This window comes from Parasteatoda tepidariorum, chromosome 10, assembly GCF_982258835.1.
Source record: "Parasteatoda tepidariorum strain Cologne lab strain chromosome 10, Ptep-v5.0, whole genome shotgun sequence".
NCBI classification, from domain to species: Eukaryota; Metazoa; Arthropoda; class Arachnida; order Araneae; family Theridiidae; genus Parasteatoda; species Parasteatoda tepidariorum.
The window spans coordinates 72,597,543-72,621,772 of record NC_141764.1 but is presented as its reverse complement, the minus strand read 5'-3'; the positions used below and the strand labels follow the sequence as shown (position 1 = coordinate 72,621,772).

The 24,230-nt window shown below is 27.5% G+C and overlaps 2 protein-coding genes across 3 annotated transcripts; one reads left to right on the top strand and one right to left on the bottom strand.

Annotated features, from left to right (window-relative positions):
* Positions 1-243: 243 nt before the first annotated feature.
* Roc2 (Regulator of cullins 2) lies at positions 244-6,261 on the bottom strand. The gene is made up of 3 exons (XM_016061897.4): positions 5,566-6,261; positions 4,255-4,302; positions 244-1,497 (listed from the first exon to the last, which is right to left on the bottom strand). The coding sequence occupies exons 1-3, from the start codon at positions 5,744-5,746 to the stop codon at positions 1,379-1,381; spliced, it is 348 nt and encodes a 115-aa protein (XP_015917383.1). The 5' UTR covers positions 5,747-6,261; the 3' UTR covers positions 244-1,378.
* LOC107449443 (GA-binding protein alpha chain) lies at positions 6,160-22,959 on the top strand. 2 transcript variants are annotated; one of them, XM_087152977.1, is made up of 10 exons: positions 6,160-6,293; positions 7,874-8,088; positions 8,176-8,329; positions 8,997-9,081; positions 11,250-11,327; positions 11,411-11,563; positions 13,095-13,307; positions 15,443-15,544; positions 17,038-17,261; positions 20,386-22,959. In XM_087152977.1, the coding sequence occupies exons 2-10, from the start codon at positions 7,886-7,888 to the stop codon at positions 20,551-20,553; spliced, it is 1,380 nt and encodes a 459-aa protein (XP_087009103.1). In that variant the 5' UTR covers positions 6,160-6,293; positions 7,874-7,885; the 3' UTR covers positions 20,554-22,959. The 2 variants fall into 2 exon arrangements, with proteins under 2 accessions (XP_087009103.1, XP_087009104.1); XM_087152978.1 differs by lacking the exon at positions 6,160-6,293 and adding an exon at positions 6,665-6,788.
* The last annotated feature ends 1,271 nt before the right edge of the window (positions 22,960-24,230 follow it).

Genomic DNA, 24,230 nt, shown 5'->3' with positions numbered 1-24,230 from the left:
TTTACTTTAGAGGTTCTTTTTGGTAGTTGTATGTATAGATCTTTCTCAATCATTTATTTTCAGTAAAAATATGGACAGTTTTATTCAGTGCTTCAAATTCAAGAGAGTAATTATTTTGCTTTTAAAAAAAAACTCAAAATTTTAAAATAAGATGGCTTTATAAAGAGGAAACTAAGAAGTTTTGTGGTGTGAAACAAAAATGTTAAGAGGAAAAAAAAATTCTAAATGATTTCTACATTTAAATACTTTTTGTGAAATATTTATTTCATGCATTAGAATCAATTATACAATCATAAATTAGGCAGGTTACAATTGTTTAAAAATTTATATTAATATTGGGTGCAGAGGAACTATATCTGCTGTCACAGAATAAAATATTAAGTTTTACATAATATATGTATACATCTTTGAGGGTTATAAAACATGGTGAAGCAATAATATTTTTTCTTCATACAATATGTAGTTAATAAGCTAGGTTTAAAAAGGATTTAAGTTTTTACTGAAATTAAATTCAAAGTGATTAAATTTTTTAAAATTTGTAATTAAAAAAGAAAAAATTAATTAGTTTAGTTAAACTCATTTATTGTGAACCCTGATTTATGAACTTTCTAGATGCAACAATGGAATTTTTACAAAATAGAAAATATTAAAAAGCCTGCACTAATCTGTTTTTACGAGCAAAACTTGGATTTGTCGCAAAATCTTCCTGTAACTCATTTAAAGCTTTGGGAGAAAATGTATATGTTTGACAACTTTGAAAGAGTGATAAAAATTCCTTTAGCTCAAAAATTTCCTTACACAGCTTCTCATTTGTCTTTCACAGCTACTTGATCCATATACTATAGGTAATGAATAAATTATGCAATGATTTATCGAAAATGTTGCATACAAACTATAAAATAGATTCTACCATCAATTATGTGAACATGCCTGCTTTGCTCTTCTTGTTTAGTGTTGCATTTAATTTATTAACACATATCTTGGATAATGGTGAAATATGTTAAACAATTGCCAGAAAAAGGACATAACCTGATAGTAAATAAATTAAGGTCCAAGCCTAAGCTTGAAAACATAAGTAGAAATAATAGCCCACAGTTCTTGATTATGGCTTTCTTTAATACCATCATATATGATGATGAGCCTTTTACATATTTTTTTTTATAAAAATATAATGTAAATTTTTATTCAATACCAAACAAAAAAAAGTTAGTTTGAAAAGGTTTATTGAGATTTCATTTAATAAACAATCTATACTAATAATAAAATATCTGTATAATAAAATAAATGAACACAATTTTTGCAAATATTTTTAGTATCATAAACATATTTAAATACACATTGTACAAATTGAAATATTATAAATACAAGAAACATAGAATCATTTTCCAATTCTTTGTACGAGCCAGTCTTGTTGGCATAAGGGACACCTGTTATTTTGTTTCACCCATAGAGACATGCAGCAATTGTGAAAAGAATGATTACATTCACCCCATACAACTGCAAAAATGAAAGAATATTTTTAATATTGAATATAATATTATACAAGCATGTAAAAAAAAATCCAAATTTTGAGTTTATAAAAATAAATGAGCCTATACAATTGTTAATGGATAATAATAAATGAATTTACTGTAGTTGAAGAGAACATGATTTTCAAAAAATTGTGTCGCGCTATACATTAATATAATGTATATAAATATAATTGAAGAGTGAAGACAAGATGTGCTTCCACTATTTATAACACCATGCAGTTTGTAAAAAAACTTCATAGTTTAAGAATATGCAACCCTCTAAGTGTTAGTCACAGCTTTTTCAAACTTTTTAGTGGCAGGCCATAAACCGGGTTTTCTCATAATATTCAATACGAAAGTAGTGCAAAGCAGGGAAATTTTTGTACAGTTTCACACAGAACTCATTAGTAAACTTAAGACAAAACTGAAATTAGTCTTATGCAGAAACTAATTGTTAAAAAATTAGACTATAAATAAAAAATTTGCTTAATTTCATATTTTTTTATTTATGTCAAACAAATTAGCTTAACTAGAAGGAGATATTTTACAGCTGAATGAACAATACAAAATAATACAACATTACAGAGTTACTGTAACATTCTAACTTCCCTAAACTATTCCAGTGAAAAATTTTAAGTTTAAAAGGTTTCTAAAAAAAATTACAGGGTTATTTCTTTCAAAAATATTGACGTTCAATATTTTTTATCCATTTTTTTAGCATTTTAAACCACTTGTTTCTTCACCACAATATTTTTTTTGTTTGCAACTGTCATTACGTTTTTATTTTATTACGTTTAAGAGATAAATAAATCAATTTTTTTTTACAGTACACAATGCAAGTAGGTACAGTAAATCTAAAAATTATTATCAAGTCATGAATGTTGCCACCCATTTCAGGATAATTTTAAAAGACTAATGGAATTTGAGTAATGGCAGAATCTACCCTTCCTGTTTGACTGATTGATTGATTTGTTCATTTACGTCGCACTAGAGCTGCACAATGGGCTATTGGCGACGGTTTGGGAAACATCCCTGAGGATGATCCGAAGACATGCCATCACAATTTTGATCCTCTGCAGAGGGGATGGCACCCCCGCTTCGGTAGTCCGACGACCTGCATGGGAAGTCGAGCACTGTATGGTAGAACAGTTTAACGAGGACCAATACCGCACACCCTCGGTCCCTACGCAGACTAATCCAAGTGGTCACCCACCCGCACACTGACCGCAGTCAGTGATGCTTGACTTCGGTGATCTGCTGGGAACCGTGTCTTAACGATCAGTCCACTGCGGGACCTTCCTGTTTGACATAGAGCTATATAGATTTTAATCACACATTGTTGTATCTTCATTAAGTTAAAAACTTTTCTGTTGTTAACTATTTTAATGTTGCGTAACAAAACTAAGCCACTTCTTAGGTCTTAGGACTCTTTCCTATCGTAGGGTTAAAAAAAAAGTAATGCAGAAACATATGAGCCAGACAATCCCTATTGTTCACAATTATTTAATAATATTAAATGCTACATTGTTATAAAGAACTACGAATTCTTTGGTTCAAAAAATATTAGTTTATTTTTTGAGTATGAGGTAAAGAATTCTTTAACTTATTCTACATTTAATAATTTACAGTCTCTCATTGCAAAGGAAAACCGAAAAAATGCTAAAGTTGCTGCATTCTTATGCATCATGATTATTACCAGTGTCTTTAAAACAACATTCTAGCTCATGTCCAGCAAAGAAAAATTTTAAAAAAAAAAAAATTTATACTATAAAATGAGAACCAATAATTTAATTTTACACAATAGAGTTTTCTTAATAATTTATTCTCATTTAGGATTAATAAAGTAAATAGAATTTAGTAGTGTTTGCAAAAGCAGCAGTATATTTTTAGAAAAAAAGTTGAAATCATGAAAAGATAAAGAACACTTTTTTTAAAGGCAGAACTTACAGACAATAATTACAGGGCAACGAACTACTATGCTTTTTGCAAAATATCTTTCTTATGGAGCACATCACCTTACAGATTTTTTGGTAATTTTGACAACATTTTAAAAGCTTCACCATGCGAGAATTGGAATAAAGTGGTCTTTTATATAAATGAATTTATGAATCATTTACATGTAGTAGTGTGGAAAATAATTTTAAATCAAATTTACAAAACAAAGGATCATAGATTAAAATATGAACTTCTAGGTTGTTATCAATACACATTATCAACTTTTAACTAGAAGATATTTTCCCACAAAGCAGTGATAGAAAGTTGACAGGCCCGTAATTATAAAATCTACCCATTCTAATGAAAAAGGAAAACTATAAAGATATTAGGAATATATTTTTTTTGAGACAAATGAAGAAGAAAAATGTTTAAAAGTAACTAAACATACTTTCCTGAAAAATTGATTAAAAAGAAAACAATATGCAATGCAAACAAATTATTGATACACTTTAAAATGATAAATATACCTTTTTGTCAAACATTACATTATTACAGAATTGATATAATTTAAATAGATGATAAATGAGTAAGACTAACAGTCATTTTTTTAAAACTTTACATGGAGAAATTATTGAACAATTATAGGAGAAGCCATATAAATAAATTAACTGAAAAAATTACAGAAAAAATTAATAAATTAGCAGAATTACATAAAAAGAATACATTAACAGAATTACAGAAAAATTACTACTTACATTAAAGTTGAAATGATTAATATGATTAGACAATATAAAATAAATATATTTACCAACACAATCATCCTGTTTGTTCTCAGCTTGACACCTTAAACAAGCATCTAGAAAAGTTTTAACAGACAATCAATTTTTAAAAAAATAAACACAAATAACTGGTTTAAAAATTTGGTACTGAAATTCATTTCGAGGAGGGAGCTTATCCAATCTGTAAAAAAGATTTCCTAAGAACTATGCCAGCTGCTATGTATCTATGAAATATAGCTGAGGTATATTAGGTAACTATTAACATAAAACAGAGAAATAATAGTTTGGTGCTTTTTTATTGCCTCCAAATCGGATAAGTTCCCAAATTTTTTAGTTATAAAAAATTTTATTACTGTAATAACAGTGTTTTATCTTATGGTTTCTTAGCAGCAAGTTTCATAACATTTTTCAACAATATCTCAATTACAGATTAGAATAAGGCAAGTCACATATTTGCATTCAAAACTCGGGAAAATGAATTAACTCACTTTCAATTATTTTAAAAAAGAAATGAAACATGTAGAGATTTGGCGGGGATAGCTACGTGTTATACCTTTCAATTCGTTCTCTTCTGTGATGTTAATTATATCTTTTCAATTTCTGCGAGTTGTACCCATCGAGTTGGTCCCTTTCTATGATGTTTTTCGTTAGTTTCTTCTTGCAGGTCACTCACTGGTGACTTGGTGTTTACTTTGATTCAAGATTTGGTGTTTACTTTGGACATGATCGTGATACGAAAATATTCATTTTTTCATTTATTAGTTTTAATTGAGAGTGCTCCTTGTAAAGCATCAAATAGTATCTGCCCATATTCCTTAATTTCTTTAAGTGTCCCATTATTATATCAAGACTATCTTATTTCTGTTTTATGTTATATAAATATACTTTTTACACTGTTTTTACAATTCATAAAGAGATTTCCTCTTGCACTCAATGTATGACCAAAAAAATAATTTAATAAAGAATAATTAGTTTTAATAAATCAAGTGCTACTCATAGTCTTAAATAAAATTAATAAATGCGTGTGAGGATATTTTCGTATTGTGATCTGTTGCGTCAACTAAAATTGCCGAGACGTCAAATGGATTTTAAATTTGTAATTTTTTTTTAAAAAGCATATTCGACAGTGGCTACGAATTATACTCTTCGCATTGGCCCTCTTTTGTGATGTTTTTCTTTTGTTTCTCAAAGGCGCTGCCCGGAAATTTGCCAAGTCTTGGTAATTTTTTAATTCGACAATTGTGCCACAGATCAGGATACGGAAATCTTCCCTTGTAAGCTACTTTATAAAAAAATATAAAGAAATCAAAATTATTAGTAAAGAATGCAAATAAAGTTACCCATGACTTGAACTCGACAAATAGCACAAGTATCACATTCAACATCCCAACTCCACATAGCAACTGCATTCCATTTTTTTAAAGTAAACATTTTTTCAGGTTTGTGTCCATTGTTCTCAAATTCCCGATCGTTTACATCTTCATCATCTCCAAGAACGGCATCATCATTGTCTTTAGACATTTTTAAACTCTTGCACTGAAGATAGTTTTTAATTTGAGATTTAAAATAATTAGGATTTAAATCTAAGTTTAATGGATTTGGATTTTAAGACAACAACATTTTTCGAGAAAAAGTTTCATTATTAAATGTTTAAATTAAAAAATAAATTAAATTCTCTTAAGGACAAAAAAAACAAACCCAAAACCAACCACGGTTGTTTTTCTCATTTATTCCTTTCACTTCAATAGTTTTCTAAATTTTGCATGTTCTTATTTATTAAGTCAGCAAAATTTTAAATTTTCTGTAAGATTCATTTAACTTGTTTCAAGATAAGTTATTACGAAGTTATTAATTAATTTATTGTTCTCATTTAAAATTAATTACTTAAGGCATTTAAACTTAACATCCGGTTTAAATGACATTCGTTATTTCCGGTTTGGTCTTGTTTGTTTATAAATTTTTGTAAAGTATTATTTACGTTCTCCGCAAAATTTTGTAAAAAATCATTAAAATTGAAAGAAAAGAGGAATAAAGATCAGAAAAATTGAAATTTTCTCATAGTTGAAATGTTAATAAATTTTCCTCCAATATATTTGATATTAATATAAACCACTATTAGGGGAATAAATAGATAAAAATTATTTGAAGGGATTGAACTTTTTGATAAATTCTGAGATTTCCGTATCAGTACCTACGCCGAGAAAGTCGCTTGTGGGGGCGGTGTATTTACGGTGGGGATATTTACGTATCGTGATCTGTCATGCCAAACGCATGTCTATAAGGCACCAAATGGGAGATTTGAAACTTGAATTCCGAAAATCACAATATTGTAATTTTCCCAAAAAACTGGAATAAAAGAGAATGTTTCCATATTAATAACTAATGCTAAACATCTAACGTCATTAACAAAATAGAGATCTGCGAGATTTGTTCTAAATTTTCGTCTAATTCCACTTTTTTTTTTTTTTAATCTTTTGAGATATTTCTCATAACCCCCCCCCCTCCCATCACCACCAGGAATCAGTTAACTGTACATTAATTTTCTAAAGGACTTAGCCTGCAGGTATCCAATTTTTGCTGGTTATAAAATGTAAAAGATTTAAAATTAAACAGTTAAATTATGTCAAAAGTTTTATAGTTTTTTAAGAAAGATTATTATATCTGTTACATGCTTGCAAGTTGTTATTTCTCAATATGGTTTTTATTTAGCTGAATTTAAATTAGAGATTCAGGCAAGGTTTTCTCATTTGTCTAAACTTTAAAGATTTTTAAAGTGATACCCACCTTCCAGTCACTTTTTTTTTCTATATCCGTCGGTAAACAGCCAACTCAAATTTTTTTTGAGTTTACAACATCTAGTGTTCAATTTGGTAGTCTTATAATTTTGAACCAATCCAGAAGGCAAGGAAACTCCTGGATCAGTACCCCAGAGGTATGATTTGTTATGGGAATATGGAGGAATTCGTGACTCGACAGATTTAACATGCATCAGTCACCATTTACTACACGGGGAATCTTCGGCCGGTGGGGATGGAACCCATGACCTCTTGGAGATGGGCCCAATGCTCTACCAATCAGGCTATCCCTGAAAAATAAATTGTTCACAGTTTCTAAAAGTAGTTCTCCACAGTTTCCTTACCAACGTCATGCTTGTGGCAATGTGGTCAGCACTGTGTCTGTGTGATGCGAAAGGTCAGCATCGATGGGTACCAGACAAGCTGATACCCATCGATCTGATGCTATGCTTCAGATCTATCTATCTGATGCTTCAAGCTACCAGTGGGGACTGAACCCCAGTCTATCCCAATGACAGTTCAGTACTTTAACCACTGAGCCATTGCAGCTGAATTTGGCGAAGAATTTGCTTAAATTAAGCATTTTTAGCATGTCATCTTGTTTAAATCTATGTAATAAAAACTAAATAGTTAATAAACAATTTGTAGCATATCATCTTGTTCAAATCTAATTAGTAAAACTATTTTAGAAGAGATATGTTATTCTTTGAAAATCGAGCTTTCCTATGAAAATTTTTTTCATCCTCTTAATTTTTAAAATGTTTAATGTAACAAAGTACCCATGTACTGTATGTAATTTAAATAAACTTTTAAAGAGTATTTTCATTTCTAATTTTGTTCACTTTTTTATTAGATATTCACTGTAATGAAGCGAGAGAGTGAAACAGACAATCCTGATGAACCAGAAGAGAAAAAAGCTAAGGTGTCCAATGTGTCACCTAGTCAAACATGTGCCTTAAATGTAGATAGAGTACACATGTCTGAAAATGTTATAGAAACTACACCTGAATGTAGTATAGAAGTTTCTCAAGAAGTCAGCGAATCTCAAATAACTCAGGAGAGTTCAAGGTATTCATTAATCTTTTTTTCTTTTTTAAATTCCTTTTTTTCTAATTTTATTCCTATTAAAATATGATTCTTTCTGCTTATTTTCAGTGTGACATTAGATTCAATATATAATATGTATGTAGAGGCTCATGTAGAGTTTATGGATATAGTAGAACCCTTGAATCATCTCAGATCTCTTCTTGAGCAGAAAACAAGAAAAGACCTTTCAGATTTCAAGTTTGTTTTGCAAGATGCACAGGAGGTAAAAGTATTGTCTCTTTATTTACAAAACATCAGAATTTGAAGAGTTGGAAAAAAATTGCTAGACTGCTAATTATTTAAAAATTTAGACATATGTTAAACAAAGTCATTTAAAAAGAAAATTATTTAGACAAATATTTATAATAATGTCAAATGCAATATAATAATGCAAAAATATTACTCAAACAAATATTATGACAATTATTATATCTAATAATTTAATCTTATCCCAAAATTTATTTATTACAATTGAATGTTTTTGAGCCTATATTTGATTGAATTATTGAAGGAAATAAAAAAGGCAATTATTAAACTTATTGAAAAATCGATATTAATAAATGAATTATTTGGTGATATTTAAATTTCTAAACCAAACTTATTAAATATATAATCTAAATTAGTTTAATGTTATACTTGTAATAGCTTCCTAATTCAGGAATATTCACTGAAGAATCTTCTTGTAATAAGGGGAAATTTTTTAGAGAATTTAAATCGGAGTTAAGCTTCAGAAAAGTCTAAGTCGAACGTTCAATCTACTGACTCTACAACTTTGATTGTAATTTAATGGTGTAGAGCTTTTATGTTAATATATTTATTATCATTTTTGTATTTTTCTCCTTTATAATTCAGTTCTATGTGTTAAAAATATCTGATCTTCTATTTTTTAGTTGGATGCTACAAAAAATTTGGTTAACCAATGCGTACAAGGGGAAGGTTTGGTTCAAATTAATGTGGAAATATTTGAGAAAGATGGTATGAATTTGTGATTTAAAATTTTGTTCAATTGTTTTAACTTGCTAAAAAATAAAATTAGCATATAATAGATTAGAATAGACATATTGATGATAAAGCTTAAACTGTTTGGTGCAGTATTCTCGAGGGCCACAATTTTCAAAGGGACATCAAATAACGAATAAAATTTTTTTCTCCATTTTTACCATTACATATTAGACATTCTGAGCAGAGAATGTAGAAAGGTAAAGAAGGCCAGTTTCCTTCGCCGTAATGTATAACAGTTTCCAAAGCTTTGGTACAGTCACTGAGTATAAAGGAAAAAGCAACATTTAGGGGCACAGTAGCCGAGATTTTTCTTAAAACGGGTGTCACACACCTTTCCCCTAACCGCTGCTAGGGTTGGGGGGGAGAAGGAATGTTTTTTATTTTTATTTTTGGCTGGTCTGTTCTTTTTTGAACTGATTATTAACAGTACTGTTCTTTTTAAAATATTTCTTTTAGAAATTCATTTATATAATTCTGGTTGATTATGGCTCCCAGCACATTTTGGGATGGAAGAAAGGAATAAAATTATGGGAGGCTTAGTACATATAATGCTGTGCTAAATCTGAGTATATAGTTCACGTTTTAAGTTGTTTTTCTAGTACAGCCTCCTGTACTGAGCAGTTTTCCATGTTAGTTACATATTTAGAGAACTGTATTTCTCCTTTCCGTTTTCTTTGTATATGTAGCAAAAATGCTACTAATAGAAAAAATTTGAGATCAATGTGTTGTATGTTTTCATATTAAAGGTTAAAATTTGAATGATTATATTTACACTAACCATGCTTAAAAAACTTTTTTTAAGTCAGAGCAAGCATTTATATTTTTTGTCTTTCATTCAAAATAAAAATTTAGATTGTATTTTTTCTTAAAATGAATTATATTACTAAGCATTTATTTTTATTTTTTTGCCAAATTTAATAAATATTATTCAATGAATACATCGGAGTCACAGACATCTAATTTTTACAAGGCACAAAATTAACAATCACATTTGGAATAATTGTCCATGTTTCACATGCAAAAACATCGGAAAGGTTTTTTTCCATCTGCTAAAAATTTGCAAATTATTTTTTTCCTATTTCTAAACTTGGTTTCAACTTAGCTAAATTCAAATTAATAATGATCCATGGACGTTTTTTTAAATTTCCCTGAAACATTTAGGATGGGTATTTCAAGAGGCAAATATTTTAAATAATACATTTAAAATTAAGAATGGATTGTAGAATTAACTATCGATGTATTTTAATTTATGTTGGTTCTTATTGAATAAACAACAATATTGAAATTAACAAATATTTTATTAATATCTATAGTTTTATTATAGGGCGCTCACCATAGAACATTCTCAATAAAAATCGAACAAGCAATAATAAAAATGAAACGAAACATTAAGCGAAATGGTCCCTGCAATTGGCGAGCTATCTTTCACATGGTGACAATGAAAAATTTTCATTCATGACATTTAACAATACATATAGTGCGAAATATAATCTTATTAATTTTATTATTTTAAATACAACTAAACATTTTGTTTTTAATGCAAAATAAACTAATTTTAAAAAAAATTTATTTTTTACAATAAATTAAATAAAAATTGTCAATTCATCTTTGAAAATATTTTAATGTTTTCTTAGTTTAAAAATCTTGTTTCCAATGATATGTGATATTTGGTGTTAGAGCCCATTAAAATGTTAAGTAAATTTGTTTTTGGTGAAAGTTGATTCCCTGTTCCTTTTGAATAAAAATAAACAAATTACAAGTTAATCTATGTTTGCAAATTTTTTTCCTCAAAATTTTTTTTTTTTTTAATTTACGAAATTTAGGAGAATGTAATTAAATAGAATTTATATTTTGCAAGCCATTTCTCATGCAAAAATTTATTAATTTCAAAATAAATAAACTCCCGTTCAGGTACCAGTCATTATTTTAAAATTACTATGTAAATGAAATAATACTTTTTTTTAAAAATGGTTTAAATTTTCTATTGATTAATAATTTCTTTGTACTTCAAATCAATTTTTATATATATAAAAAACGTGCAGTTACTCAGTATTTGATAGCATGCTTGAGCAGAATTTTTCTCTTTTTAATTCTTATTGTTATGTTCATTTCATTCTGTAAAAATCGGCATATTTTCACAGATGTAAAGAAATTAAACATTGTTGATGTGTTGAAACCAGCTGAGGAAATACCAATATCTGCATCTGTATCTGGTGAAGGTATACTTTAAAGATATTCAAAATTGTGTTATAAAAAATATTCCATGTTTAACCAAATTTTGAGTTTTATTTTCTACTTCAAGGTTCGCCTCGTATATTTCTCCTTGGGGACAGCACTTACATTGAATCATCTTCTCAGTCTAAGACTCGAGAGTCACCAACTGATTCACAAGTCACTCGATGGATAATGTCACCTGTTTTTCGAAAATTACAAGAGAGGTGCCAAATTTCTAATGGTAAGCATTATTTTTAAAATCCTTTATCTAAGCTGACCGTTGGATTATAATCCTTCATCTAGGCTTATTTTTGGTTTAAATTAAATACTAAATTTAAAATCTGGAAATCTTCCTCTAAAATCTATAATGCTAAAATCCACCATCTTCTAAAATCTATGCCATGTTTAAGAGGGCTTAATAAAAGCTAAACCAAGCTTGATTGGAAAAGATTTTCGATTGATCAAATTATGTCTTATATGAGAAATTAGTTCCTCCCAACATAAAAATTATATTTATGTACTTTTTTATCTATAGATTAAATTTGAGATAACTCTTTTCACTACTCTCAGTTTAACTTACTTTTATTTTTAACTCTCGACTTTGAAATAATGAAAATCGTCTTTTTGACAGCAGCTCATAGATCTATATCACTATCCTAGATCGATATCCGCAGTGGACTGATCGTTAAGACACAGTTCCCAGCAGTTCACCGAAGTCAAGCATCACTGGCTACGGTCAGTGTGCGGGTGGGTGACCACTTGGATCAGTCTGCGTAGGGACCGAGGGTGTGCGGTATTGGTCCTCGTTAAACTGTGCTACCGTAAAGTGCTCGACTTCGCGTGCAGGTCGTCGGGCTACCAAAGCGGGGGTGCCATCCCCTCTGCAGAGGATCAAAATTGCAATGCCATGCCTTCGGATCATCCTCCGGGATGTTTCCCAGACCGCCGCCGATAGCCCATTGTGCAGCTCTAGTGCGACGTAAATTAACAACAATAACAAGATCTATATCATGTATGGATCTTTTCTCTTTTTAATATCGGGAAAAGAATGTTGTGATGATTTCCATGTTTCAACATTATACCTTTCTCATAACTGTCAACTCTATTAGTTATCGTTAAATCGAGCATTCTACGAATTTTTGTATTAAAAAAAAATTCCTTCCATTTAAGATTTTTTTTTTGTTTTTGGAAAATAAATTTTTATAAAAATGATTTTTTTTATTCTGTTTATTGCCTGCTTGAGTATTTAAACAAATATTGCTAAATTATGAAGTAAGGTTTATTTATAGTACTAGCTCATTTGAAGCTTTTCTTTTTGTGAAGATTCTTAGTTTTTTCAATTGCCTTTTTAAGTTAATTAGAATATTTTATAACAGTTTAACGTGAATTAAATTTCTATTACGATTCAAAATTATAAATCCAAAAGTGTAATGAACATAATGAAAACATTTTACTGCCATAGTCATTTAATTTCAATCATAGAAATATCTCAAGTCATTTAAAATTTGTAGTTATTCATATTATAGTTAATATAAATTTGTTGTTATGTTGTATTTTATTGACTGTAAAAATGCATTATTTTATGGTTTATAAAAAATCATTGACTTCTGCAAGTAACATTTATTGTATACTGACTGTAACAGCAAATGATAAAACCACAGTACTAAAAACTTACTGAGTTTGTTTTTCAACTAACTCTCAAATTGCTATCCAATTTAAAAAAAGATTCCTTCTAAATAACGAGTATTTATAATTCATTTAAATGATTCTAGATCCTTCAGCTTGGACTGAAGATCATGTTAAATTATGGTTTGACTGGGCAACGTCACACTTTAAAGTTTCAAAGCATGGGATGCGTGCCTGGAGTTTAACAGGCAAAGAACTTATGACATTCCCCATGGAAGACTTCAAAGCAAGGTTAAATATTGATGCTAATGATATGTTTTGGACTCATTTAGAATTACTGAGGAAGTTTAAAATTGTTGGTAAGGATGTTTTTTTAATTTTTTTTTAGAGTTTTATAGAAATTTTATAAGGATTTTTGTTATATTGTTAGTTAATCTTTATTTTCCATCTATTTATAAATTTCGCTTAGGTTTTATTAGTTTAAAATGTAAAAATGTACTTAATGATATTTTTAGATGTTTTGTTTTATATTGTTCGAAAACTATCACTCTTTCTTATTTTTCATTGATACATTTGTTTATTATAAAAGATATTTTAGATTACAAATGAATAATGTGTTTGATGGAGAAACTACTTTTTATAAAATTTATCATAATTTTAGGTTTACTTTTTAATCTTTGTTGTAAATAGATATATATTTCTTTTAATTTTTATTAGTTCAAGGTTATGTCTGAAACTAAAAAATTATAAATCAGCTTGTAATTTTATTGTCCCAAAATAATGTGTAAAAAGATTAAAATTCATTTTTCTTAACTCTATTTATCTGGATTATCAACTAATAGAATCCTTTTCAGAAAATAAAATTAAAGAAAAATGGGAATAAACTAAAGCGTTATATTGAGTTTGGCACAAATGTAAATATTATTTTAGCATCATTGTATTAATATGAAATAACAAAATTAAATTTTTGCAAAAAATAACACTTTTCCTTATTTTCTGATCTGATAGAAATCATTTGTAACTTTACTGTATTTTAAATTGATGTTGTAGATTTCTTTCTAACACAATAAGAAAGTTTAAGAAAAAGTTTAAAAAATATGCATCTTAAAAAATATATTTTCTTTCTTTCTTTTTTTTAAAAAAAAAAGAAGAAGAAGACTTTTATATCTTCAGAAAAGTTTGTTTTATTTTGTTGCTTTAGAATATTTTTTAACGTAATTTAATTAACTAATCAACCAACAGTTAAGATCCTGAGCAAAATAGTACTTAAATATAAGTCAAAAATTTTATGCTTAGAAAATTATATGGTAGTTTTCTGTAAGGTCATTAAACGTGCATTTTGTTCTATAGAAAATTTGATTAAATAGTTCCCTAAGTAAGTTTGAATTTTTTTTCCCTTCAAAAATGTTTTGTGATCATTAATTTATTCTTGTTTTTAATATGACCAGTCTGGTGTAGCAAATCATACATTTTTCTCATATAAATTAAAATAAATTAATAAATATTTAATCACCAATGTTTCTTTAAAAATCTGTGAAGAAAGTGCAAACTTAATACCATCAAAAGTCCTAAACTCAAAAAATTTCGTTTAATTATAATTGTAAATTTGCAGAGTATTCCCTAGCAATAAAAAAAGACAGTGTGCTTTCTCACAGAAAAGGGCACTTTGAGTTTTGAAAGGGCACTCACTTACTACCATTAAATTTATCAAAATGTTTTATATTAAGTAATAACTTTAATCCGTTTTTAAGTTACTTTATACTATTTTATGTGTATATTTCACCAAAAAATTATTCTCTATCAAAATAAGAGAAAATTTTTAAGTTTTTGAAAAATAATTGAAGGCATGCTAAAAAACAATCCCTGTGTATTATTTTTTTTTAAAAGTAAGTTTTAAAAAAAAAAAAGAATTAATTGATAAACAACTTGAAAGCTTTTTTTTTTTTTTGTATTTTAAACTAAAATTTGTGAAAAAATAAAATTTTAAAGGGGCAATTTTGAATAAAAGGTATTTACTTTAAAAAAAAACAATAATAATGGTGAAATTTAAAATCATTAAAAAATTCATTAATGTACCCCCCAAATAAAAGATTTGAATATCACTTGGGCTGAATATTGTGCGAATTTTAACTATATAACTGGACAACAAAAGAAAAATCTTTTTTGTAAAACAGACTTTTCATTAAAATAAGTGGTTAAGAAAAATTACCTTTTCCTGAAAAAAAAAATAGAAAGGCAGTGTTTTTTAATGGATGATGGCTTATTTTTACAAAAAAAAGCAAGGAGGGTGTGTTTATAGGGATCAAAAGGTAGGCTATCTTTCTAAAACTGCTTAGGAAGAACAAAGATAGTGAACATTATTTCCTATTGTCATAGTTGTAGGGGTCGCATAGTTGTATTATTTTTTATGCTTTGTTAAAGTTTTGTTTTGTAAGTTATTATCTTGATGCATTGTCTCGCTTAACTCCATTAAAAAAAAATTTTTTTTACATAGCTGTAATTCAAAACAGTGAAGATAGAAGCAGGATTCGAAGAGTTCCAAGAATCGGTCCTCCTAAAATTTCTTCTTACGAAGGCAGTCCTGGAAATCCTACTGGTTTGTGATTTTATTTATATTACAGCAACTCTTCAATCCATGACTGTAATATTTTTTTTTTAAATATAATAAACAAAATGTACTATCAACTTAGCAATAGTAAAGTTAGAGTTCTTTACATAAGTTGAGTACCAGAATATTTGACCCAGACATTCCTGTATCAGATCGTAATTGCACTAACTGCAATCATCAAAATGCTACTACTCAGTATTAGATACTTGCTGTAAATTAAAACATATTTATGTTTATAAATATATATAGTGGCTTATTGACTGAATGCAGTCTTTTAATATAAATATAAATTTAATCATAATGTTAAAATGTTATTATATTTTATTAATATCTGTATATTAATAATATCTTAATTAAATTTAATAGATAAATTTAATCTTTTGAGTTTGCTCATTGTCATGATGTTTTTTTAATATTTTATGTGCTATTGCCTGACTCATGCTAATGCTTTGTGATCATTTTGATGCTTAGTCTCATACAGAATTTTGTTTGATATTTAGTACTCATCAAACTTTATAGTACTATAAAGTTGATATTTCTTGGATTCCTTATTTATGATGAGAGATAAAAATAAATTTAATTAACTAACAATCTCTATAAACTTTTGTGTTATTTTTCATGTGTCGAATACAAACAAAATTCTGTTCAAGAATGATACTCATCAATCCTTATAGTACTACTCATAGATATTTGTTGGATTATTTATTTATGATGAGAGATAAACAAATTTAGATAATTAGCAATCAATATAAGCCTTTTTGTTATTTTTCATGTTTCTCGTACAAATAAAATTCTGTATGAGAATGTTACTCATTAAATTTTATAGCCCTACACATAGATATTTGTTCGATTATTTATTTATGATGAGAGATAAATAAATTTTAATAACTAACAATCTATATAAACTTTTATGTTATTTTTCATGTGTCTAATACAAACAAAATTCTGTTCGAGAATGATATTTGTAAATCCTTATAGCACTACACATAGATATTTGTTGGATTACTTATTTATGATGAGAGATAAAAAAATTTAAATAATTAGCAATCTATATAAACTTTATGTTATATTTCATGTTTGTATTAAAGTATACTCACTCATAATGTGTGAAAGCTTAAAGATCGAAAGATAAAGAAAAATGAAATTGTAACTTTTCTGAGATCATGTACTATTAAAGAAAAACAAAATGTGTGTATATGTATGTAACCTTATCACATATAATAATTTTTTTTGTGTAATTAACTAATTTATTCATATTATAAAAGAATCTTTCAACAAAAAAAAACTTGTTTTTTTCTATAATTAAATTGTATTGTATTTGCTTTAGTTTGAGGTAAAATTTATCGTCTTAATAAGCATAAAGTAAATTATAAAACCATAAAACTAAATTATAAAATATTAAAAAGATAAAGTTATTTTCTTAAAATACTTTTAGAATTAATAAAGCATTCTCATTAACATTAATTTTTAATCATCATTAGGAAGCAATGGTCAAATACAACTCTGGCAGTTTCTACTTGAACTCTTGACTGATAAAGATTACAGAGACTACATTCAGTGGGTAGACAATGATGGAGAATTTAAATTGATTAATCCTGAAGTAGTGGCTCAACTTTGGGGTCAGAGGAAAAACAAACCCACTATGAACTACGAAAAACTAAGTAGAGCACTACGGTATTATTATGATGGAGAAATGCTTGCTAAGGTACGATTAACTTTCGTTTTTATTTTCTGTTGTATTTGAAATTACTATTTGATTATTACAATAACTGAATACCTTTTCAGTATTCTAAATTTTTATATTGTAGTCGTATTGTAGTTACTAAGTGTTTCAATAATGATTTGATTGATGATTTCAATAATGAATGATTGATAATTTGACAGAATGAATTTTAAAAATGTACTGTTTCTGCTTACTAAACAAAAAAAATTTTCTTAGTGAATTTAAAAATTTGTTTCATTAGTTATTCATTAACAGATGATACAGCTGACTGGAAAACAATATTTTCTGCTCCATGTCAAACCTTTTCAACTGAAATATTTGCTTGGATACCTTTTAAATCTGTTCTCAGGCAGCGTCATATTGATGCTGCAAGTATTTAGCATGCATTGTTTTTATTATTTGGATGTTGCATTTGTTTACCAACTAAGTAATTTTGAAAATTGGTGGTAATATATTGTGGTTTTCGTAGCACCAAATCATGTATTTCTATCTCCTTCCACTTTTCTTTTAATTGCTCTTTCGAATCTATGGTCATTTTTGATACACCTAGTAATGTAAGAATAAACAAGTTAGACCAGATGAATTCATGTATATACAGTGTAACGTCCCATATCCGGACGTCCCTTTCCCGGAAGGGTCGATTTCCCGGACACTTTTTAACAATCAAAATAAACAAACATCTCTCCATCATCCCCTTTCCTTAAAAAAAAAAAGAAGACACATTTTCTCTTTTCCGCATCGAACCCATAAATCACCAGAAAGGGGAGATCTACCAAGACCATTGAGTGACCGTTAGTGACGCTCCTCCCTTGGAATGTAGGAAAAAGAGGGAGATTTGTTTTCAAAAGACCGCAACTGAGTCCCCTCCCCCCCCCTCCTTTCCCATGCAGGTGGCTAGTAAAAGAGGCATTTCCTGGAACCTTTTTATTGAAAGAAGAAATACTGTGGAAAAGGGTAAACGGGGCAAGCGTTAAGGTGGAGGGGGAGTCAAAATAGAAAATTTGAATAGGTCTAAAAGGATATACGTCCTTGAGAAACAAAACATTCGTTCTTCCCCATACCATGTAATATTTAGGAGGCGGGGGGGAAAAGGGGTAAACATTCTCGCTTTAACAGATTCTTTCAGTCATAGAAGAAAAAATAAAGAGAACCCGATCAGCGTGCCCCGCCTTTATGCTTGATTGATAGCCAATGATTGGAGAGAAAACAATAATTTGTTACTTCCCCACCCTCAACTTAAATGATCTCCTCTTTACACTTATTTTCTTTCACAAATAAGGAGGAAGTGAATTTTTCTCCTCCACCTACCCACTTTAATGAATGACGGGAATTTCCCTTTCTTGCTTGAATCATTCTAGTTAAAAATGGCAGATTATTATTTTCATATGTCAATTTTTTTTCGTTTTCTATATTTTAAGCAATAATATTTTTTTTCTAATATTTCATATTTTATTGATTAGATATTCTAATACTAAAACATTATTCCCCTTAAAAATAATGTTTATTTATTTTTTGCTTCTTAGATTTAGATCATTTTAAGCTTTGTTCCAGAATGACATGAATTTCCCCTTCCTGCTTGAATCGTTCTAGTTCAAAATGGCGGATTAATACTTTCATAACTGTTAAATTTTTTTCGTTTCCATATTTTCAACAATAATATTTTTTTTCTAATATTTTATATTTGATTTAGATATTCTAATGCTAAAACATTGTTCCCCTTAAAAATAACGTTTATTTATTTTTTGCTTCTTAGATTCAGATCGTTTATTAAATCATTTTAAGCTTTGTTTACCTTGGGGGTCTATTATACGGAAAAATCTATTATACGGACTTCTGGAAGTCCCACCGATTCCGGATACGCGACTTTACACTGTATATATATATATATATATATATATATATATATATATATATATATATATATATATTGTCATTAACATTATCTTAATTTTGTTTTCTAAAACTTTGATATTTTGAAAGTGACAAAGAAAATCGGTATTTGTTAATAATTTATCCCTAGGCATTGTTTGATTTCAATTCAATATAATTACCTTTTAACAACCATCATCTAAGTTTTACCGTCAAGCCAAAAAAAGGAGAGGGAGCTATAATAATCCTAGTGCTTTAGAAACACTTTTGATTCATATTTCAGAAATATGCAAAATTTCAGTTGCTTTAGAATAAAGACATTTAGATGTACCATTGACTCCTTATTCAAGGAATGTTACAGGAAATTTGGATGCACCATTGACACCTTCCTCAAGAAATGTTATGGGAAATTCAAATGTACCATGACTTCTTATTCAAAGAATGTTATGGGGAAATTTGGATGTACCATTGACACTTTATTCTAGGAATGTTAAGTGAAATTTGGATGTACCATTGACTCCTTATTCAAGGAATGTTATAGGAAATTCTGAATTGAAAAGGGGGGGGGGAGATTCAGATTTAGGAAAAAAATCTCAAATGAATATTGCTTCTGTTATGATAGATTTTTTAATATTTTCCCTCTTTTTTTTTATAAAACGTGTGTGCTTCAAAGCAATGTTTTGTGATATGCAAACTCAATTATTCAATTTCCTTAAAACTCAAGCACGTGAATTGTTTCTGTTGCACATTGAATTTTTTCTGCATTGTTGCAGTTTCTCTATTTAATTTTTAAAAAAATCGTAGTTTTATTTAAAACAACATGAATGATTTACTAGTTATGAAATTTTATTGAAATTACTAAAAATTAGAGAATTGAAAAGTTTTTAAGAAGTTACTCTAATGGATATCTTACTTATATTGACACAAAATTTATCGATTATTTTAAATTTATTTCAAAGCTCATTGAATAGTCTTAAAAACAAATATATATATGTTTTTTCATATTATGCATTCCAAAAGTTCATTTTGAAAATTAAACTTTTCTTAATAAAACCATAGTGTGCATTAATTTATGTTTCATTCTTTGTAATTAATGTTAATTTGAAAATCAAACAACCAAAGCATTTGAGCAGTGTTGGAATTGCAAGATTCTATAAATATATGTCATACTCAACATTGAGCTTTTATTAGAATTTAAAATCTTAAATAATTAATTTTACTCTATTTTTTTTTTTAGGTTCATGGAAAGAGGTTTGTGTACAAATTTGTATGTGATCTAAAAAGTCTTCTAGGTTATGATGCTTATGAATTGAATAGATTAGTAAAACAATGTGAAGAAAAATGTCAAACTCCATCTCATACTGTCTTAACTTATCAAACTGTTGAGACAGATCATGTTTCCTAAATCAAACTTTCACTTTTTTTAATTTATTTATCAAGTTTTTCAAATGAAGGTTTATTTTGCAAGAAAATTGAATTGACCTTTGTAAAAACTTCTAGTTTTATGAACTTGACTTGGTTTTTTATTATTACGGTAACAACCAATTTCTTATTCAAACTATGTATAATCAAATTAGAACAGAGATTAGCGTTTATATTTAATTGTGTAAAAAGTAATAACTAGAGTTGATGGAAGTATTGGAAATATCACTGATTATGAACAAATATTTAAGTTTGTTTCTTTTTATTTTTAAAAAATGAATTTGAATTGCATTTTTAAAACAGTTACTAAAAAATCCTTCCCAAAGTGGGGCAAAAAGTGCCAGAAATTAAGGGACTTTAGAAATTGGATTGGATTAAGGGTTCTGTTTTTTAGTAAGTCTTTTAATATTTTTACCAAGAATAAATGCCCATATTTGAACGTCTTAAATCTTAAAGCTTTAATACAATGAAAAACCTTAAAAAATGGCCTTAAGTAGTTTAAACAAAAAAATGTGACTTTAAAAGGTAGTTGATCTCTTTTATAAGATTTTCTATTATTTTTGGTTATAAATTTTGAATAACTATAAAATGTATTTTATTTTTTAAACCTTGAATTCCTTATAAGCTTTCATTACTTAAATTAAATATTCTTTCTTGTCAAGTCTATCACTTTTTATCATTGCAAATTTTGTCAAATCTCTTTCAGTTGTATACATTTTGTTGCATTTGTAAAAATTCAGCATAATCATATGTCAACAGATTTTATTATAGTAATTATTATAGTAAGAGGAGTTCGCTAATATTCATGTGATAAGACCTTAATCAGCCTAGACTTATCTGTACATATTCTTCATACACTGATCTTTATTTTCACCCTCAATAGTTAAAACTTATGTTTAAAAAAATAAAAAAGCTCAGAGAAATTAGGATGTTTTATTAATTTTATTTTGTGTATTTTTTTTATTCATTCATTTGTTATGTTTTTTTCTTCTTTTTGTTACATAAGGAAGTTGTTTTAATTGTATTCATTTTGTAGCAGATAGTATACAGAATGCATGTTTTGTTCTACTTTTCTATATATTTTTACAATTTAACATTTAATAATACAAAGCCTTCAAGTTATTTGTAGATATCGAAAATAATCAGATTTCTGCTACCGCTAATCCCTTTTAACTTATGTATATACCGACTGATTCTAAGCCAATTCTGTCTGTAGCTGTATCTTCTATTTAACAAATCAGAGTTTTTAATTACAATATGAGAAAAAAACTTATTTCTGCTCTTTGTTAAATTATTTTTTTAAACCATAAAACAGTTTGGTTACATATTGAGTTTTTCAACTCTCAACTGTTTTCTTGTTGCATTGTATTATGTTGGGTAATTTGACTCAAATCCTAGACACAGTCCTAAATTAATCAGAAACTCAATTTGTTTCCCCTCAACATTAATACTCTGTTATCAACTGTCAATTTTGAAATGCATATGTATATTTTCATTCAAGCAAATGTAAAATCTATGTATCACATTCAAATAAATGTATTATATTCGAACAAATGTGTTGTATTCAAATAAATGTATTGTATTAAAATAAATGTATTGTATTGAAACAATTGTAAAATATTTATAGTAAAAAAATCAACGTCCAAGCATGGGTGATAACCTATTTTTAATAAAGCAAATTTAATTATCTTGGAGAAATTAAAAATGTTACATTACAGAAGGAATTTAACTTTTGTTATAAATTATCTTTACCCACGTTTAAAATAATAATTTTTTCCACTGTGTCCCTTACCTTTCCCATAATATATGTTTATTTCAATTCTGTTTTCTCATAAGTGGACAATTATATTTCAAAATATTACATGAACTATAATATAGTTTTGTCACAGAAGAGGCATTTTATTATTTGTTTCAAATAGATACTAGACATTGTTAATATTTTATCAAGTTAAATTTATTAAATGCATATTTAAAATGTTTTTCAGTGTTTTATTTCCCTTCTATTAATCAGTACTTTTATTTTACTTTAAACTTGTATAAGTGCTTCTTTAAAACCAGAAATTATCATTTATCTAGTATAGAATTGTGTATGTGTAAATTTTTATAAATTTACTATGCATGATGCCTTACAATTGAACTCTTTAATAGTTTTATAGGTTTTTGTCTTGTTTTATATCATTAGTTACTTATTTATAGATCATTTATTTTTATCATGCATATTTAGATTTCTTTTAGTTAAAAAAATGTGCAAATATTTTCATTATTTACTCTGATATTTATATTTTCCCTTCACAACTTTCACTGTTAACCTATAAATATTTCAACTGTACAGATCTTAAGATGTTGATATCGACTTTTGAAATGTATGAAATAAATATTTTCAAACAAATCTAAATTATTGTTATTTTTTTATAATTTCTGAATAAAATTTTAACAAAAAGTCACAAAATTTAGCATGCTTCTGCATTCTATTTTTAAGAGAATAAAAAATTTTCATCATGAACTTCCACTAGAAAATTTTATATTTCTAAATTTTCTGGATGCTTTGAAAATTCATAATTAGGGTTATGAAAAATGGCTAATTTATTTTTTGTTAATTACTGGTATGGATCAGCTGATTCATATCATATTTGCAGCTAGCTATTAATATTCAACTTCACAGCAATGTAATTTTGAACTCAGCTGTGAAATCAAGGGGTTTTTCTAGATCAAACATTGTGACAAACTGGCCTTATTGGAGGACTTAGAACTCATACATTGTTTAGCATGGAGAGGAAAATCATAAAAATCTCCCACTTTTAGCTTGGCGAATAAGAGATTTCAACTCATGATTTGTCTAACACTTCGTAGAAGAGAACCTTCTGTCTTCAATAAGGGATGAAGTTCAAATCGCAGCAAACAGACATCTATTGAAGTGTTCTGACTTCACTTATTAGATTGAAGCTCTATGTTTTTATTAAGTCAATAAACAACCAATGACGTTTTTTTATTATTGATGTTAGCATAAAATTTTGATTTCATAATTGGATCGGAATAAATTTCGCATGTGAGCAATCTAACTTAACTAGCCATTACTTAAGCACTGATTGCATTTATCTGTTTCAACAAAAATAAAATTTTAATGGTATTTTGAATATTAATACTGTTCAAATTATATAAAAATAATACAGAAAAAGCTTCGTCTTTTATAATACGCTAATTGTGCTTTTATTACAATAATGCAATTTCCTTATTAAAGACAGATTGTTTATTAAAAAAAAATTTTTTTTGGTCACTAAGGAAAAACTTATTCAAATTAACTGAATTATTATTTTAGCTTTTTGTAAAAGTTATATTTTGAAAATCTAAAATCATTTATTCTGTCTATGAAGTGAAATTATGTTAAACTTAAGATGTACAGTTAGCAAAAAATAAATATTTTTTATCTTGTTAAATAATCTCATTGAATTAAAATATTATTTTAATGTTATAAGAGATCACTTCAAATGTGACAATGAGTGTGGATGATAATTTAGGTTATAGAAATAGCCTCAAAAATTTACTTTCCTGATTAAATACACATTTCTCACAAATTTTTACTACATTCATATAAGATATGACTCAAATAGAGCACTTTACAGCAATCAATTGCAAATGCACAAATCGTAAAATTTTTGTACC

Bases quoted from the DNA above. Each gene is read 5' to 3' on its own strand.
- LOC107449443 (XM_087152977.1), top strand. From the start codon at position 7,886: ATGAAGCGAGAGAGTGAAACAGACAATCCTGATGAACCAGAAGAGAAA. The intron at 13,308-15,442 runs GTAAGGATGTTT...TTTTTTACATAG, and splicing joins GAGGAAGTTTAAAATTGTTG to CTGTAATTCAAAACAGTGAA. The intron at 15,545-17,037 runs GTTTGTGATTTT...AATCATCATTAG, and splicing joins CAGTCCTGGAAATCCTACTG to GAAGCAATGGTCAAATACAA.
- Roc2 (XM_016061897.4), bottom strand. From the start codon at position 5,746: ATGTCTAAAGACAATGATGATGCCGTTCTTGGAGATGATGAAGATGTA. The intron at 4,303-5,565 runs GTAACTTTATTT...AAACTTTTCTAG, and splicing joins TTGTCGAGTTCAAGTCATGG to ATGCTTGTTTAAGGTGTCAA. The intron at 1,498-4,254 runs GTAAATATATTT...TCATTTTTGCAG, and splicing joins CAAACAGGATGATTGTGTTG to TTGTATGGGGTGAATGTAAT.